The 18,967-nt window shown below is 32.7% G+C and overlaps 1 protein-coding gene across 3 annotated transcripts in view; it reads left to right on the forward strand.

Annotated features, from left to right (window-relative positions):
• Positions 1 to 18,967, forward strand: part of RYa-R (RYamide receptor) — a 297,458-nt gene that overhangs the window by 115,750 nt on the left and 162,741 nt on the right. For all 3 annotated transcript variants that reach the window (XM_074133712.1, XM_074133711.1, XM_074133713.1), the window contains one exon: positions 17,488 to 17,684. In XM_074133712.1, the coding sequence (XP_073989813.1) occupies positions 17,488 to 17,684 (197 nt within the window). The remainder of the gene's footprint in view (positions 1 to 17,487; positions 17,685 to 18,967) is intronic.

Below are 18,967 nucleotides of genomic sequence, written 5' to 3' on the forward strand. Positions count from 1 at the left end.
ACAAATAAGTCCTTCTTTAAGTTATTAATTGAGACAAATTATAATTTGAATTTTGTGTTAAATCTCATTTTCGGTTATATGTTTATCTGTTTTAATTATTTTTACCTTTTTTCATTAGTAAGATAATCTTCACGAAAATCCTTTGGCGAAGTCACTAGCAATTCATCCCTATTATTTAAATTAATTATTTTAAAAGTGATCATTCTCTCAAAAGACTTAAAATACAATATCACTTAAGAATATCATTTTAAAGGTGTGTCAACTGACAAGTATAATGTTTCATCACTATATAAGTACCTTTAGTTGAATACCAAGGTTACAGGGGACACGAAATTGTGTGCGGTATTACTTAGAGGTTACGCCTCTCCTGGGAAATTATGTTTTCTTGAATAAGTGTGTTACACCAGCGGGCAGCCTTAAAGATTAAATACTTTGGTATGTATTACCTGCGACTATGTACACGTGATCTACTGAATGAGGTCCATTCATATATGCTGGTTATATACATACGAGTATATATTGTATATCAAGCAAAGATTGTCCTCTTGTCCTCTTATTTAGGTATTTATGGTGTTTATTCAGGTTGATGAAAAAAACAAAAATTGTTTACTCTTGCGAAGGTTACAATCTATTCTTCTCTTTTTCCTTCCTCCATTTTTTGCTTGTTCTAACATATTGAAAAGGAAATTTAGTACGAAAGCACATTGATTAAAGGAAGCACTGAAGGGGTTTTCATGTACTTTTTTCTTTAAAGCTTTGCGGTAGTAAAGATTTTCAATGTCAGGTTTATGATGAAAATACATATTTTGGTATCCCTTTATTATGGTTAAACTATGAAATGAATAAATACCTAATTAATTCCTTCTTTTTTTTTTTTTTGTTTTTTAATAAACAATAAGTTTCACTTATTGAAGAAGAAAATATAAAATATAATTGAAATTTTGAATATAGCTGCCGCAAGAGAAAACATTGCAGGAGAAAGATTGCAGTGCGTTATAAAAGTATTAAAATAAAACTGTATGAAGCTGAGAATATGTAGGAGAAGACAAAGTAATATTTTAGTACATAATAAAAACAATAAATCAAGTGAGATGATACTGAGAAGTTACGGGTGGGTTTCAGTGAAGGTTATTTTGTTTTAGTTTGAAACTAAATAGATGAAGTTAAGTCAATTTTCAAAGGCATTCAACAGATTTTCTGCTAAGGAGTACATTTCTTCCCAATAATCCACTAAAATTCTAGAATTGGTTGGATATTTGGGAGAGGTGAGGATAAGATGGTGTAAGGAATCATCAGGCACCAGTAATGAGGCACAGTTTTAAGGATTGCAATGCACTGGGTGACGCAAAAGAGAAAAGATAGAAAAAGTGAAATGGATCAAATAGGCATGACGTAGATACTTAAAGATTAATAAACTTCTGAATGGGTAACCTTCTAAAGAAATTTAAATTTTAAAAATCTAGATTGAGTCAATACGTCAAAAACATCTTTAGAGGCTGTTCCGCCACAGATGAGTTCAGCTCAATGGAGAAGTGAAGGTAAAAGAGATCTAATGAAAAGAAATCCCGAATTATTTACGTTAAGAAACACTTTGGCCATATTTGGGACCATGTGGTTCCTGTGGATTTTTATTACATCCAAACGAGAAATACTTATCATCATTTGGCGAATGGCAGTATTTTACTATAAATTAAAAAGTATAAGTTACTAAATACTTATGAGTTGAAGGGATCTTAAAAGTGATGATGATATGTTAACCAAATTGCTGTCAGTCTTACCCAATCATCTGTACCGATATATACACTGTGACGCCAGAGCACCTGACTTGAAGATTGATGTAACTTGGTTCAACATTATTCAACTTTCTGCCACTACTCTACACACTTGTCTGTAGCAACTCTCTTTCTCCAACATTTCATATGCTAGCCAAGTGCTTTCCCTTGTTTCTAATGGTTTTTCTAGTTCTTTTCCTTAAGTACATTATCTACATTTTTTTTAACAGTTTTGTAGAAAAATCTTGCAATAACTTCATTAGCTTAAATGTTTATTGCTAACTGTTTTCGCCCACATTTTATTTTATTTGTTCATTCATTTATTCATATGCAACTGTAAAATTTACTACAAGCAAATGTGATACTGGAATAAAATGACATAAGAGACTGATGAAGAAGATAACTAGTGGATGAAGATAACTTCATGAAGTTGGAATCAGTTCAGATGATCAGTGGTCTACTCTTTCTCTTCAGCGTCTATGGAAGTGCTGAGTATGGTTAGACTTGGAGGCTGTTATACAAGAGGATTACTATGTTAAGAAAAGGAGATGCGGAAACTATGATGGCGGAATTTTATCAGATCTTGACAAAAAAAGAATAGATAGTTTATTGTGTAGGGGTTTATTAGAAACATAATAAGGTGTACTGGTGATTTTTCGAAGGATTTTAGGTTGTAAAAATTAGATTCAGTAAAGATTCGGATGTTTAGCGAAACCTCTCACCTTTAGTTCATAGGACAATAAGATACTAGCAAAGTTTGGTACAAAATAAGTTTATTTTGTAAAGTAAGTTTAGATCGTTAGTTGAGTAGTGTTAAAAGCGAGCGGATCGTTAGTCTCCATTCTTTTCTGTCTGGTATGAGGATTGCTAGTTAGTCGTTTGTCCATATATTATCCAAGGTAATGTACTCTCAAATTATTTATTTCACGAGTAAAACAGAATGAAAATAAAAAAGTATAAAGAATAAAATTCAATTCTAATAAAATATTACTAGCTGTACACAGAAACAGCATTACTCGGTCACTATCACGTGCTGCTTTCTACCGAATGCGGATTAACAATCACTCATTTCTTCCTTGGATGTTCTTCAAATAGATAAAATAAAATTATAATTCCGTACTCAGATTTTATATAATTTTATATAAGTAATTTATGCTATTCTTTACAACCTATAATGTTTGTTTAATTGCCATAACTGCTACGAAAGTTGGGCTACTCAAAAGTAGTTTGAAGTGGAAGATCCCTACGATACCAAATCAACTCTTAACAGAATGATCAACCTTTCAAACCCTTTTTGCAAGATAATTTTGTTTCATCAAGAGAAGATGGATTTCTCTTATCATATTTCAAGGACACCCAGTATTTCTTCTTTTAATTAATTTTAGCAGCTTATTTTTATGACCGTAGGATGAAATCCAGCAGTTCACAGGATAATCAACTTACGTTGGATTAATCATATATCAAACTGCTGAACTTTTGCAAATCTATTTTCTCAAATAAATTAATGTTGATGGTTCCTATTTAACTACTGGTAGCACGATGGACCCTGGTTCAAATCCATGCGCGTTTCTTTTAGATCATCTCTTGCCAGAAGCCACTAAAACTTATTGTCCAGTCATGGAAAGGTTGTCTGCAGCATGAGAACATTGAAATGAGTGTACTAATACATGGAAAGCGTCAGCGCATTAAGAAGTCTCCGGACGCCAATGAACTTGAATTGTAGCTTATCTTATGTTAAAGCACATTAAATATGAATATAATAAGAATACGTAAAAATTAACTTAATAAATAATAAAAATGCAGTAACGATAAATAATCTCATAATTTCAATATCATAATACGGACCAGTCTTACTTGTGCTAACTATACAGTGTCAGATTCAGAGCCAATCCATATTACAACTGCTTCCGAGTGTATATTAATTTACCGGGGCTTCAATTGTTTCATTATTGAAAGAGACTGTTCATTTGGGTGGATGAAATCACTGCCTCATTCACGGTTCTGTCCTGGGCAAAGTCAACTTCATCTGGAACTAGCAGCTGGCAATCCATCACCAAGAGCGAACTCATCAGATAATTATCAGAGAATGTCTCATCCCAGAACGAAGAACAGTTCATTGCGTCAATCATTTCAAAGGTGTAAATAAAAAATAATAAATAATTCACAATACCTTTTATTACAATTTAGTTTAATTATATGTTGGGCAAAAATTGGGTATTTGTCCAAGGTTGGGCAAATCTAATTCTACTTCACACGGTGTGCAGTTCAAAGTTTGGTAAGTTAGCGAAGCATTACTTTGTTATTACTTTATTATTATTATTTAAAAGAATTCGATTTATGACTTCAAAACTCACAACTTTTGGTTAGCTCAATGTTTGAAAAAATTCGGCCAATTGGATAGGGATAGTTTTAAGGATTGTTTTTAATCATAAAAATTAGAGAAAAAAAAAGAATTCAGGAAAAATTTATTTTTTGGGATTTCTGGGAGGCAGTTCTAAGAATAATGACACAACAAACGATGTGAAATGTGTCTGACCAAATTCATTTTCTGGGAACGTCCAATGATTACTTATAAAGGGCACAAAATAGCTAGGTCATTCCATTTGGCAACCTCTTCTGAGGAATATTCCCATTCTTTTCAAACAAGCCAATCAAGATTTCTAAAGTTTTGTGCAAAAAAACTAATGGCTAAAAATTTTATATACAATATTTTAACCAATCTCCTCACACCGTGGCAACCTAAATATTCATTCAACGATAAATCAATATGCCGCAAGTGGTGACTTCAATTTATTTGAATGAAGTTCTTACTCAGCAATTTTCGCTATCTTAATCGCTTACACTCTTCTAGTAAAATGAAAAACTCAGCAAAAATTAATACCGTTATGTCTGAGAAGATTTTCCGTCAAAGTTGCTTTAACATGAGAAGAGATCATGCAATCATTATTATTATTATTATTTTTTTTTTTTGGCGCATCAACAGCTGAGGTTATTAGCGCCCGGAGCTTTTTCCAGTGCACTGCCGGCCTCCGGACAGTGTTCTCTCGTTACAGACAACACTGTCCATCACCGGACAGTGAGCTGTAAGAAGCTCCTAGGAAGAAAAAAATCTAAGGGCTAGCTGCTGGATTCGAACCCGGGACCTCCGCGTGGGAGTCCAGTATGCTAACCTCATAGCTAATCCCTTCCCTGCAATCATTATTATTATTATTGGCGAACCTTACTTGCCATTCTTCTATTTATACCAAACAAGACTATTTTAATTAATAAATAATAAGGAATCTTTACCATTTATAAGAAAATTTCGTATTAGACATTCATTGATGAACTCATTAAACAAACGGAGAAAATTCTGTTAAATTCAGGGATATTTTAGCACAGTACCTGTATCTATTGATTGTTGGTCCAATAGCAAGAGTTGTGAAAACTTTGATTGGATATTTGATTTTATATACTAATCATAACAATTCTATTTTCAACTTTCCATTCATAGAAAATTAATTAAATGGATTTTAAAGCTTTGTTTCAATAATATTCATTTAGAATTCATTCATTCATGGTAAATATTCATTTACTATTTACAAAGTGGCTAATTGGAAAAAATCTGATAATAAATCATTAAAACTGTCCGGTTGATCGTCAAAAACTGCACGAAAAAGTGTAACGTTGAAAAACACCCAACTTTGACAATTTTTTTCTCTTTTTCTATAAAAGATAAAATTCCCAAATTTTCTTTAAATTATAGGGCAAACCCTCCTTTATAACTGAAATTTTTTTGCAACAACATAGATGTAATAGGTTTCGAGAAAAAAGTTGCCGAAAATGAGCAAAAACGGCATTTTCAGAAATTGTTCTTCTTCTTCTTGTTGTTGTTGTTACCTTTTTTGTAAACCGCGTACCGCCTAAACGCGTGAACCGATTTTCATGAATGAGGTGTCATTAGATTCGGAATTTTTTGTAGATGTGCCTTTTGGGGGTCTCGACGCTGTACATCGAATGGGAGAGGAGTTAGCCCCCTTTATGTAAGGCCCCCTCCAAAATTATTATTTCTAATTTCTCTGTAAATCTTGGCCCGATTTTGATAAAATTTGGTAGGATGATAGGGTTAGGGCTTCCCTATGTACCATTAAAGCGACGATCTGCTCTTACACTTGTTAAGAGGAAGTATAACAATCTTTCAAATTATCGAGACGTGAACCGATTTTCTTGAATAAAGTGTCATTCGAATCAAAATTTTGTACAGATTTGTACTTTAAAAGTCTCGACGCCATGCCTCATAAGGAGGGGAGTTTGCCCTACCCAAATAAGGCCCTTTCTAAAACTATTATTACCAATATTTCTATAAAGCTTAGTCCGATTTTGATAAAATTTAGCACGAAGAAGTGATTAAAGCTCCTCTACGTGGCTGTGAAGTGCCATCATGCCCTTACGCCTACCAACAGGAAGTACTGCAATCGTTAAAATTATCAATGAGTGAACCGATTTACATCAATGAATTGTCGTTCGATTCAAAATCTTTGCCTTTTAGGGAGAAGTACAGTAATCGCAGTTTATTTTTCTTGCTCCTCTTAAAAGGAAGTACTGGAATCGCAGTTAAATTTTGCTATTTACGTACAAATACCTTCCTATTTTATTCAAAACGCTTTCTCAAAAAAATTGTTATTGAGGATGGTTTGGGGACCGCAAATATAATCATTCTTTAAAAAGATCTCTCCAGTAGTTACGGTTCCGAATTAACGCCTTATCAGGTTATAATGATAGAATTGCTTATACCAAATTTTAAAAAAATCTGTAAAGTAGATATGTAACTTTGCAAAATAGACAAAAAGAAAAATCTATCCAAAAGGTACAAAAATCTCCTTAACAAAAACTTACAGTTTAAAAAGTTAAGTATAAGGGTTGATTAAACGCCAAAAGGTACACAAATCAGCAAGTACCCATCATTTCATTTATACTTCATTGATATGATTTAAGTAATTTTACTGCATTAACTTTTCCTTCACATTTTTAGAATTTATTAGATGTCACAGACCCTTATGCTGGCCAGTTCATTCATAATATTTTTTTGTTATAATTATGATAAAATGAGTTCTGAATTATTCTGAGTAGTCACATATACATGCATGTTAAAGTAGAAAAAGACAAAGTCAGAGTCAGCCACTGTTTAAATTTGAATCTCGAAGGATTTAAAACAATATTTCAGTCTTGAATTCGTCTTACCGAAATATTCGTGAGCACAAATAACACACAGTTAATAACAAGTAGATTATTCAACAATAATTATTCATTTCTCAATTGTAATTTAATTTAGTCCCCCTAATTTTACTTATAGTAAAATACTGGAATAATTAGCTGTCCTAAAAATATGCATATCTTATTTACTTTATATTACATATATACAACATTGTGGGAAGAACACCTAGATTGAGAATGTAATTGAAGAAAACTATATTATTTGCGATAAAGCCAGATAATTATTACCTATTATTATAAACGTTTGACTACTTCATAAAATAACAATTACTTTAATCGAAGAATGAACTTAAACCGACGATTTTTATTTAAAAATAAAAATAAATAAAATAAAATCATTAATGTATGTTGGTGTAAACTTTTTTTTTAAAAATGTTTTTGAAATCTTTAGCCTAATTTTTTTTTTCTTTTTAACCTGTAAGTAATAGTTTGATTATTATAGATAAATAGATATTACAATCTACAGTCTAGAACAAATATTTTGTAGATGAAAATGGCCAGCATAAGGGTCTGTGACATCTAATAAATTCTAAAAATGTGAAGGAAAAGTTAATGCAGTAAAATTACTTAAATCATATCAATGAAGTATAAATGAAATGATGGGTACTTGCTGATTTGTGTACCTTTTGGTGTTTAATCAACCCTTATACTTAACTTTTTAAACTGTAAGTTTTTGTTAAGGAGATTTAATAAAGGGATGAATATTCGATTAAGTTATTGATTAAAACCTTCCGACTAAAACTGGCGATGACAAGTGATTTAAGAAACATTGCAATTTTTCATTCTGTAAATCTTTATATATGGGTAGTGATAGTATTACATTTTCCCTTGTAAAGATTCACTTGATTTGTCGGATTTTACTTATATCAAATCAAATTTTATATCACATCTGTTGGAATGTAACATTTTTTACCGTGGCCATTTCCAAAACAATCATAAGCCATTAGGTGTAGCTAATATTCCTTCAAATGCGATAAACGCACAACGGAGAGATGTGATAAGTTTTTAAGAAGTGGTCTTACTAATCTGCCGGTATCACTCTCCTTTTCGGGGTTCTCCAGAGCCAAGTTCACTTCAGATAAAAATAAATCAATATTACCAAGTTCCTGAATAGATGGCTGGCTCACTCTAGGCGAGAGTAGTGGAGGAGGAAACACTAAATCAACGCAGTTGCATAGATCCACTTAGACCTTATTAAGTGAGATTTGACCTTTCTATAACTTTTTGTTTTGTCTGATTAATCAAGCGCAAATTATTAAGAAACTGCGGCTATTTTGAAAGTAAAATAAATTATAAGCTCAGTGATTGGTTGGTTAATATCTTATCTGCTCCAAAATAAAGCCTTCTCCGGCCAAACTAAACGAAATTAAATATTTGATTCCTCTCTACCTTCATTAGGTTTAAAACGTCAGGATAACTTTTAATTAATATCTGCGATACGAACGGCGTAATTACTACAGTAATTTAAGATTAAATTTCAATAGCTTATCGAGTTTTCAGGAAACTTCTGCCTGCCAAATTAAAACATCTTTTCCAACGTTCATGATTTTCTTAACTAAGCTATGGTATGATAATGCTAATATTGTTTTGATTAACTAACCTATAATTTTTGCAATTTAGAACTTTTGTTTCCATGTCATTTGAAGAACTGTTTTCTTTCCGCTTTTTATATGAAGTTAATGAAATAGTCCTAATTTTCGAAATTACGTTTTAATGGAAGTAAAACCGTCTCTCCCTAACCCTCCAAGCATTCCAGTTGGTGTCTTTAAACTCTCATTAACCAAGCATTTGAAAAATCGAACCTTTTCTTTTTTGCAATTTTATTTCAGAGAAATTTTATCAGATAATATTAGGAAGTGTAGTCGTTTGCTAAGAGTCAACTACTCTGCCATTCCACCAACAATAAATTTTACGCCATTGTCACAGTGTTGAGTGTCAGAAATTCCACGTTAAAGTAAAGCGCTTGATAAGATATGTGATTTCTTTGAACTATTTTGTTTTATTTATTTATTTTATAACCTGTGCATTCTGAAAAAAAAAACTATTTGGTTCTTATTTTTTCGATGAGACCAATTTTCTTGAGATCTTAATCAAGATAAAAGAAAAACTTTTTTAACATTTATTGGTATCTTTTTATTATTATTTTTTTATACAGTTCTCTGTTAGAAAGTGTCGATGTCATCTTCAGCTTCAATTTTCCTTCTACCAAAGCTCAAATTACAAAAAAAAAAAAGTGTATCTATCTTTCATAATTCAAAGTTATAACTTTACAATAATTTTCTTATACATATAAGTATATTGGTATAATTTTTTACCAGCTTAGAATTATTCAACCTAGTCATTATTATGTTTACTTCTATTTTGCAAACCATTTTACATTTAGATTTAAATCCTGTAATGATTCAGTTTTTGAAATCTGGATTTAAGATCTTTCCTGCTGGAGACAGATTTAATTGCTAAGCTAAGTAAACATTAAAAAAATATTATAAATAGGATTTTTATATTTAAATTTCCTTAAGAATTTTTTTTTTAAGTATTAGAATGCTACTTTCATGATGTAACTTTTTCTTTCACTATTTATGTTCAACTTTACAACATTATTTAAAAATGAAATGTGATTGCTATTGATAAAGAAAATATTTGGTAAAAACAATGGAAAACTATTAAAGAAGAATTATTTAGCTGTAATAACAAAGACAAATAGTGATAAATATGCAAGAGATGTCTACATTTCTGAGTTAGTGGTTTAGTGCTACGTTTATTAAAAGAATTATAAATTATATTGCGCTCAAGAAGAAATAGGAATTAAACTGAGCCAATTATTATTGCATGCTAATGGATTACTATGTAATTTCTGCCTCTCACTTCAGCTTGAAGTAGCCAATTAAAAGACATTGAAAAGAAAGTCTGGTTCTACCAAGCAGAATAGTGGAAGCAATGTAGGTTCTTGAAAAAGATATACAATAACCAACTTTGATCTTACTATGCTGAGAAAGGGTAGCTCTTATTTGTGGTTAGTGGTTACTGCAACAAAGAAAACGTGGTTTCTATATAAAGAGAGGCCAGGGAATTCTGAGTACTATGTAACTATTTCATTATTTATCCACCATTCGTTATACTAAATTCTTCGGTAACATGAATTTAAAATTTATTATTAAAAAAAAAATTCAAAAAAATAAAACTCCTTTCTGCTATAGATTTCAGCCATATTCTCCTTACAATAGTGACTGAATCTTGGACTACATATAAACAAACGATTAACTTGAAATCCTCATACTTGATTTAAACAAACTGAAGTAAATTACCTTTACAAGAAGCTAAAAAGATTGTTCACACACACAAAGCTTTGATTGCTTGGCGAAATTGTATATTCCATTACTAGCCCCCATTTGAACGTGCGGAACTCGAACTATAAGATTGCCTAACGATCAAATATATATCGCATTCAATCTCTATAATCCAAAATCCTATAAACTACATTCAATGCTCCCTCTTACATTTCTAACCCCTTACCGTACACACAGAACTGAGAATTCCCTTAGCCAAATCCTGTTATCTGGGAAATTCCATTCAAAACTGACTCCTCATTCTAATTGGCTCATCTAAGTCTTCTCAACTCCCACTAATCCAACTGAACCGCCAGCCAAGATATCTGAGGCATCGACTACTTGGAAGCCTGACTATGGTCGTCTAGAAAGGATGTAACACTCCATATTGAGTAAGTCGCCTTCAAGATTATGGATCTGAATTAATTCTGTATGCTAATGTCATTGCAGCTATTTTCGAAGAGATTAATCGTAACTTGGTCGCCCAGTAATGGTCTGAACTTTTTCCATTCGGCATTTCTGTACTCGTAATTAGTTTAAGCTCAATCAAATTCATTTTACTGCAAGTTTTGAAAATAACTGGGTTGTAGTCTGAAGAAAGTACCCCCAACAATGGCAAGATAATTAGGTGATGTAGAAAATTAGTTGTTGATAGGTCTAGGATTCGGGGTTAGCCTTAATTTAGTAATGGTAATCATGAGGCTTGTCAGGCTTGATTTTTTTGATTTATTGATTTCACAGCCTTTTGAATACTATGTTGTTTTGTAAATTTTTCACTACTTTCATTGTCAAAAAGCAGATCTGATTTGAACAATGATCTTTACAGGAACATTGTCCAGTAAATGGTACTGCTGTAACTGCAGGAAGGTTTTATTTTTTAATAATGGAAGTAATAAGGTACGAGGTGTGTTCAAAAAGTAACGGGAATTTTTAAATTTCGCGGGTTTTGAGAGTCTGATTGTAAATTTTTTTTTTTTTATTATGTTGGTACACATGCCCCTGAAGTACGATAAAATTTTCAGTAATATTCATTGTTTACTTCTTAAGTGGCAGCCGTTAAGGTTAGACGTGTTTTTCGAGCTTGGCGATTTTTGTTTGTTAAAAAAAATGGATCAAAGAATTTGTATTAAATTTTGCGTAAAAAATGAAATAAAGTGTGTGAAATGTTAATAAAGGCATATGGTGAGTCTGCTATGAGTAAAACAAAGATTTACGAGTGGTATAAGCGTTTCCAAGATGGCCGCGAAAACGTTGAAGATGAAGAACGACCTGGACGTCCAAGCACATCAACAACCGATTAAAACGTGAAAAAAGTGAAAGAAATGGTTATGAACGATCGCCGAATCACAATCAGAGAAGTCGCTGATGATGTTGCCATATCAATTGGCTCATGCCATGAAATTTTTTCGGATGTTTTGGGTACGAAACTTGTGGCAGCAAAATTTGTTCCAAAATTGTTGAATTTCGAACAAAAACAGCGGAGAATGGAAGTTGCTCAAGAGTCACTCAATGAAGTCGACAACGATGCGGATCTACTGAAACGTGTTATAACAGGTGACGAAACATGGGTTTACGGATATGATGTCGAAACTAAGGCTCAATCGTCCCAGTGGAGGCATTCTGGATCGCCAAGACCGAAAAAGGCTCGACAAGTGCGGTCGAATGTGAAGGTTATGCTCACTGTGTTCTTCGATTTTAATGGCATAGTGCATCATGAATTCTTGCCACAAGGTCAAACAATCAATAAGGAGTACTACCTACAAGTTCAACGCCGTTTGCGTGAAGCAATCCGAAAAAAACGCCCGGATTTGTGGCAAAACAATTCATGGATTTTGCACCACGATAATGCACCTGCTCACACTTCATTGCTTGTTCGTGAATTTTTGGCGAAAAACAAAACTTTAACGATGCCCCAGTCTCCATATTCGCCAGACATGGCTCCATGTGACTTTTTTCTATTTCCAAACATAAAGAGAACATTAAAAGGCCGTCGTTTTACAAGCATAGATGACATTAAAAGCGAATCGCTGAAAGAGCTGAAAGCTATCACAAAGATCGAGTTTCAGAAGTGTTTCGAGGATTGGAAAAAGCGCTGGCACAAGTGTATTGTATGGGAAGGGGACTACTTTGAAGGCGACAATATTAATGTAGATGAATAAATAAATATTTTTTTCAAAAAACGAAAATTCCCGTTACTTTTTGAACACACCTCGTATATATGTAGGTTTGACGCGAAGGGAAAAAGTGTTTGTGTAGGTCGTTTGTCAACAACACTTTAGTGATAGTGCATTGCTACGGAGTTTAGGGAGCTGGTAGGATGGTAGAACTGGCAAGATGCTAGTTATTTGACCAGAGGGAGAGTTGAGACGTGCGCAGTTTTGTAGAAGACAGCTGAGCATACGTCGTTGGAATGCTTAAAGATAATAAGCTTAGACAGCAGCTTAAAATTAAGCTTCGTTATTTCTAGGCCAGCGGACCTTTCCTAACAGAAATTGGGATATTACGGAATTTCACTTTCTCTGACTTGGATTTTGTCCCTTATAGATTTACTCTGTCGATGCAATAGTCATAAAGATTACAGTCACATCGAATGTAACATTTAGTTTTAATAAACAATAGAAATTCCTAATATTTTGTATTTAATTTCTAATTTTCAAGTCGAACTACCTTTTTAAACAAACTATAACTATAGCAAAACTTTATAGTCAGCCTTTCGCTTTCATGATATCACTTTGTTTTCGTCTAAAAGTACATCACAATAATACTGCTTTCATAATTGATTTTAACGTTTTTTTGTATAGTTATACTTAGAACGCTTTAGGCATACGTCATCTAAGTTAAATACGAAAAGAGGCACCTCTAAAGTTGCACCGATTTCGACATAATTTAGTACACATTTTGCTTGGGCTAAAAGTAAACATTAGAAAGCATGGGTTGCCTTAAAGTTGCATATTGTTATGCGAATAAAAATAATGCTAAGGCAGCGAAATGTATGTGTAAATAAAGGTGAAAACAAAGTTGCCAATTTGAAATGTTAGAATAATAATGAAATTTGATTTATAGCTCCTTATATGTATAAGATATCTTGTTACTGCCCAGATTGAATAAGTTGTCATCCAACTTGGCTAGCTCATTGAGCGTCCAATAATATCAGTATTTTATTGCGGTGACAGTAAAATATAATAAGATCTAGGCCTTGTACTAAAAAAAGGTTTCAAGACAAGGTAGTGTAAGAAAATATACAATAACCTTTATTACTAAAAAAAACGAGTTATAAAAATTGTAAAAGTACTCTTAACCACTTCCATAACATGGTTTCCCAATGTGTTTTACCATTAATGGACTAATTTTACGAGTTGGATAATAATAATAACAAACATCTAGACTGTTTTATTGCAGATAATCATTGCTACGTTAAGTTTCATTTTCTCTAAAAATTGTTTTTGTGTTTATTTAAGTAAAAGGGTGTTTTAAGAGGTTTACACTTTCCTAGCTAGTCATGAAAAAAAAGAAATAGGTGCAATTATGCGTTGGCTGTAAATATATATAGATACATTTGACTTTCGAGAATAAAAGGTTCTGAAAGGTAGTATTTCACGTAGGCAATAAAGCAGAGAAAGTGATTTTAGCTCATCTTTCAGCACTATAATTTTTTACCCTAACTGGGATACCAATTTCGCGAGAAATTTTATTTTTATGTTTAAACAATAATTCATTGAATTGTGTTAAATTTCTAAATATTGTTTTGAATTTGAACTTGTATTCTGAATTTTAATTAAATCTTTTTAATATGACTTGGGGCTTTAATAAACAGACTGAAATTCTCTGTGAAGTGATGGAATAATCAGAACTTTGTATAATTTCAAGAATAATAATAGCGCATTACCAAAAATTTACAGCTTTCACAATTTCATTTTCCGCTAGAATTTTTTTTTTTGTAGTTGCTCTTTTTAATAGCCAAAAGCGAGGGTGCAAACAGTTTACTTATTAACTATACTGATGCCAGTAATAAGTTAGACGTAGAGAGTAAGGTTTGATTTATAATTAAAAACGCATAAAAATAACATGAACTTAATATGACACAAATGAGCTGCCTATTGTGACTTTTCATCAAGTGTACTGCAGACAAGTAACTCTCAGCGTCGACGTTGACTGAAAGAATCTCCAGTTAGTGCAATCATTTTTCTTATTTTTACTGCTGGAGTCATAAGATCCATGGATTTGTGCTTGTTAGTCACTCTAACAGATCTCAATATTACTACAAACCATCCGTGCGAAACCCAAGTGCAATTTAATTTTTTATAAATTACAATTCAAAATTCGAATTCCTAAATTTTTTCCCCTTAAGAGATTTTTAATGAACTTCTTACTTTATTTAGTTTATATCAGATTTTACTACTTTTACAGTTAATAAACACTGTGTCAACCAGATACTTAAACATTTTTTAGCTAGCCAATACCTAAATGTCTCAAATCTGACGCCCATTTAATGTTTTTTATAAACTGTTATATGAGATCAATGTTCAAAGAGCATTAAATATTGTTCTTAATATTTGATAATCTTTTAAATTGTTCAAACTCAAACTAAGTAATAATTTTGGGAAAAATTTTACTTTATTACATATGTACATGTAACAACGATTTTCTAGTTTAGTTTTCGTTGCAACCTTTTTAGAAGTTACTTGATGTGATGGCCCTAACCACTAGGGTCTTGTATATATGTACCAAGTCCAGATGACTTAGCAACTTGCCTAGTACAGGCTAAAGTTTACCTAGAAATGAAAATCACTTTGCTTTCTTCAAGCATTGATTAATTAAGTTTCTTAGAAAGTTTATTTTCAATTATAGTTCTGTTTACTTTCTTAGAGGGCGTCAGTGGAGGAATTGCTACCTTCACATTCCTAGAAATTGTTTCTCTGGCATTGTCTGCTCCCAGGTGAGTGGTAAATTAGTTTTAGAGATGGGATTGTACCACATCTCTTCTCTCTCTACCTTCGAGAATATACTTTGTATGATTTAGTGCCCTAGTTATGGCGAACAATCTCTTCAATAAAATGTTAAAAGTAAGTGCAGCAATCTTAATCAAGAACCTACGTTGAACGCTAATGGCAAGAGGGAATCATGATTTGCTCAGCCCAAATTGCATTTTCAGTTGCGACAATTTTTTCTCCCCTCGTGGAAATTTAAAAAAAGTTCTATCGCAAAGCAATTTCTCTTACTCTATTAATTATTTAATTGGAAAAACTTTTTGCCGAAATTGATAAAAAATTAAATTAAATTAGAAACTTCAAGGTCAAATTCACAACTCTTCACAACGACCTCAACATCTCCTTAGTACTCCAACTCGCAAAGATTAATTATCAAAAATTCCATACTGCTCTCTCGACTAGCTCTAATCCTCTCGTACTGTCTCTCGCCTCCTCTGACATCCCCAACAATACTCGCCGACTGAATCGCCAGTTGCCCCGCGACTTCCTTGCAAGTCTGAAGACCTAAAGATCATTATATCCCGTAGAGAGTGCTACCACTGGGTAGTTTCTCTCCTCCTGCTCTTCACGTACCAATTAATCTTGTACTTCCTGATTTACTTATTGTGTACATGTATATACAAATGTAGATAACAATAAATTATTTAAAAAAAATAAAGAATAAAAAAAGGACAATCAATAATATGCGCTGTAACAACATCATTCGCGTCCTTATTGAAACATTTAAACCTAAGTTTTAAAGAAGATTCAATTCAATGGATGACCTAGGAGTACTAATTTAAATAAATAAAGGCCAATATTATTGCAAAGTGGAAGAAAGTTATTGTAATTGCCTGTGTTATAACGAAAAACAAAACACATTTTATTTAATTAGGAACGTAGAATGTAATCTATTGATACATGTGAAAGGAATCAGCTGAGGATAAGGCTATAAGGATAAGAAGATAAGGATGCAAGGATAGACTAGGTTGGGAGGAATATGTACTGGGAATTGAAGCTAGGCCATATACTCTACCATTACCCTTTATTTCAAATTTATGGAGTTTTTATGAAGAGAATTTACGAAGACTTTGTTTTGAACTAAATACAGTTGATAGTGCAGCGCGTGACTTGCGAAAAAAAAAATATTATCGTGTTATAATTGTAGTATTCTTGTTACAATAATGTTGCACTTTACCAATTCAGTTGTTGCTTTTTTAATCTTTTGTATAAGATTGCTAGATTTTATTGTTTAAGTATTGCATAGCCTGACTTCCTGCTGTAAATTGCAAATTACATTAATCAAATTTTATCATCTAATTGCTAGCAGGCGGATGAGGTGTTTCCGCATTCTTTCACACCCGGTTTCAATGTTCACTCTTCTTAATATATACCCATAGTTTGATGTACAATAAAAGTATATTTTGCCAGAGAAATACCGATCTCCACACAAGTACGCTACCTAGGACTGTATTTAGACAGTCGACTTATACATGGAACCCGCACACTAGACTGAAAAGACAAGAACTCAATGGACGATACGGACAAGTACGAAGACTGCTAGGGTGGAGATCAGCCATGAACGTACAAACTGACTCTATACAAGACACTACTAAGACCCATCTGGACCTACGGAGCTGAGCTGTGAGGCTCTGCGAAATCTTCCAGCATCCAAAGAATCCAATCCTTTCAATCTAAAGTCCTTCGGCATATCGTCAACGCTCCTTATTATGTATCCCAATTTAACCCTCCACACAGACCTCAATATCCTTTTTGTCAATGACCTAATCCATTCTCTCTTCCTTAATTTCCATAATAGCCCTAACCATACATTCTAATCCCACAGCACAAGCCTTATACACAACAAACCCATCCTGACAGTCCTCCACGACGCCTGAAAAGACGATGGCCCCGCGACCTTTTACCAATTCTCTAAACTTCCTTCCATCCTCTAAAGAGTTCCAGCATTGGCTGGCCCCTCTCAGCATGTCTTCCCGATTGTGGCGCTGCATCCGCTAGGATTCAGCCTACAATCTGTGCATAACTAAATGAAGATCACATTTACTTGATGTATTTGTGTATGTACAGGTTGTAAATAATAATAAAAATAAATAACTAAAAATATTTTGATGTGCTTGGTGCCACAATGATTTTATATTTCTTTTTCAGGTATCTGCATACACTTTGGTAGCAATCAGTATTGACCGATATATCGCTATATTATGGCCATTGAAGCCACGTATGAGTAAAAAAATGGCCAAACTAACTATACTAACTGTGTGGACAGTGGCTCTAACAACAGCACTACCAATAGCTGCAGTCTCTGCATTGGGCCAACCTTCAGTATGGCACGTTCAATGTCATCGGTAAGTCTTTTTTTTTTGTTTTTTTTTTAAAGTTTCTTTATAATGCACTTATTTCTAGAACGCCTAGTATTTTCTGGAAAATTAAACAAATCTAATTCGATTGCAGTATTTGAACTTTTGATGAGAAGAAGAAAAAAAAAATTGGAATCTCTTTTTGTCAGTCTTTTTCTAGAACATTAACAAAAATTTATCTCGGTACAAATCAAACAGTGTGCTTAAACTTAAATAAATAAATCAGTTAAAATAAGTAAATATTTGAGAATAAGTAATTTCAATGTAACTATTTACATAATTTAAATACAAACAATTTCTCTTGTCTATTACTAACATTTGAATGAGCTTATCTGTTTAGCATAGAGCAGTATTTATTCAAGATTGTGAATATTTATTCCAAAGCATTCGTACCTAAAATTATTACGTCCAATACTATTTACACAATTTACTTTCTTTTACAAAGTAAATTTGAACATAAAAACAAAGGTTTGCTCGGTACCTGTATCCAGAAAACTCTACCATCGAACAGTCGCAGAAAAAAAGCTCTAAGTTACACTAATTTGAATGGTTGCCTCTTTCGATACCAAGGTTTTGATTAATAAAATCTGCAATGTTTTGTTAGGCTGGAATGCCCACAGAGAAGCCAAAATTCTTGGAAAAATGGCTAATTCATTTTTTTTTTTTTTACGCTAAGTTTGTAGACTATGCTCCTCAAGTAAGACTATGCTCCTCATATATCTCTTTAACCCTTTAACTGCTACGGACACATATGTGTTCACCAGTGATAGTGCCTGCCACGCTACGGACACGTATTTGTGCACTGCATGGCCGTGCCTCTCACGCTACGGACACATTTTGTATGTGTTTCTACTTTTTCCCTCTAACTGCTCGAAGCACATGTTTGTGTACCACTTTAGTTCATTCTATTATTCTTTTTATGAACTATTAGTACATTTTCTTGACGATAGATTCATCGAAAAATATTCATTCTATAACTAGAACTATTGCTGAGAAGAAGTGTTCATATTTTCTTTCGATTATTTTATAAAAATTTCATTTTAAGTATTTATTCAGCAGTTATTTTATAGTTTTCATTAGTCAGTTGTTAGTTTTTTGTTATTTAGTTATTTACAGTTCTAGTTTTTATCATTTTATTTTTGTCTTTTCCACAATCATGTCTCGAGATAGATACTTGCCCCTTCTAAGGATGTTGCATTTTTCGGCCAACAAAAAATTGAATCCAGAAGAAGAGAAATTGATAAAAATCAAAAATATAATAGACATTCTAA

This window comes from Rhodnius prolixus, unplaced genomic scaffold (assembly GCF_049639745.1).
Source record: "Rhodnius prolixus isolate KJV_2025 unplaced genomic scaffold, Rpr scaffold_10, whole genome shotgun sequence".
NCBI lineage: Eukaryota > Metazoa > Arthropoda > Insecta > Hemiptera > Reduviidae > Rhodnius > Rhodnius prolixus.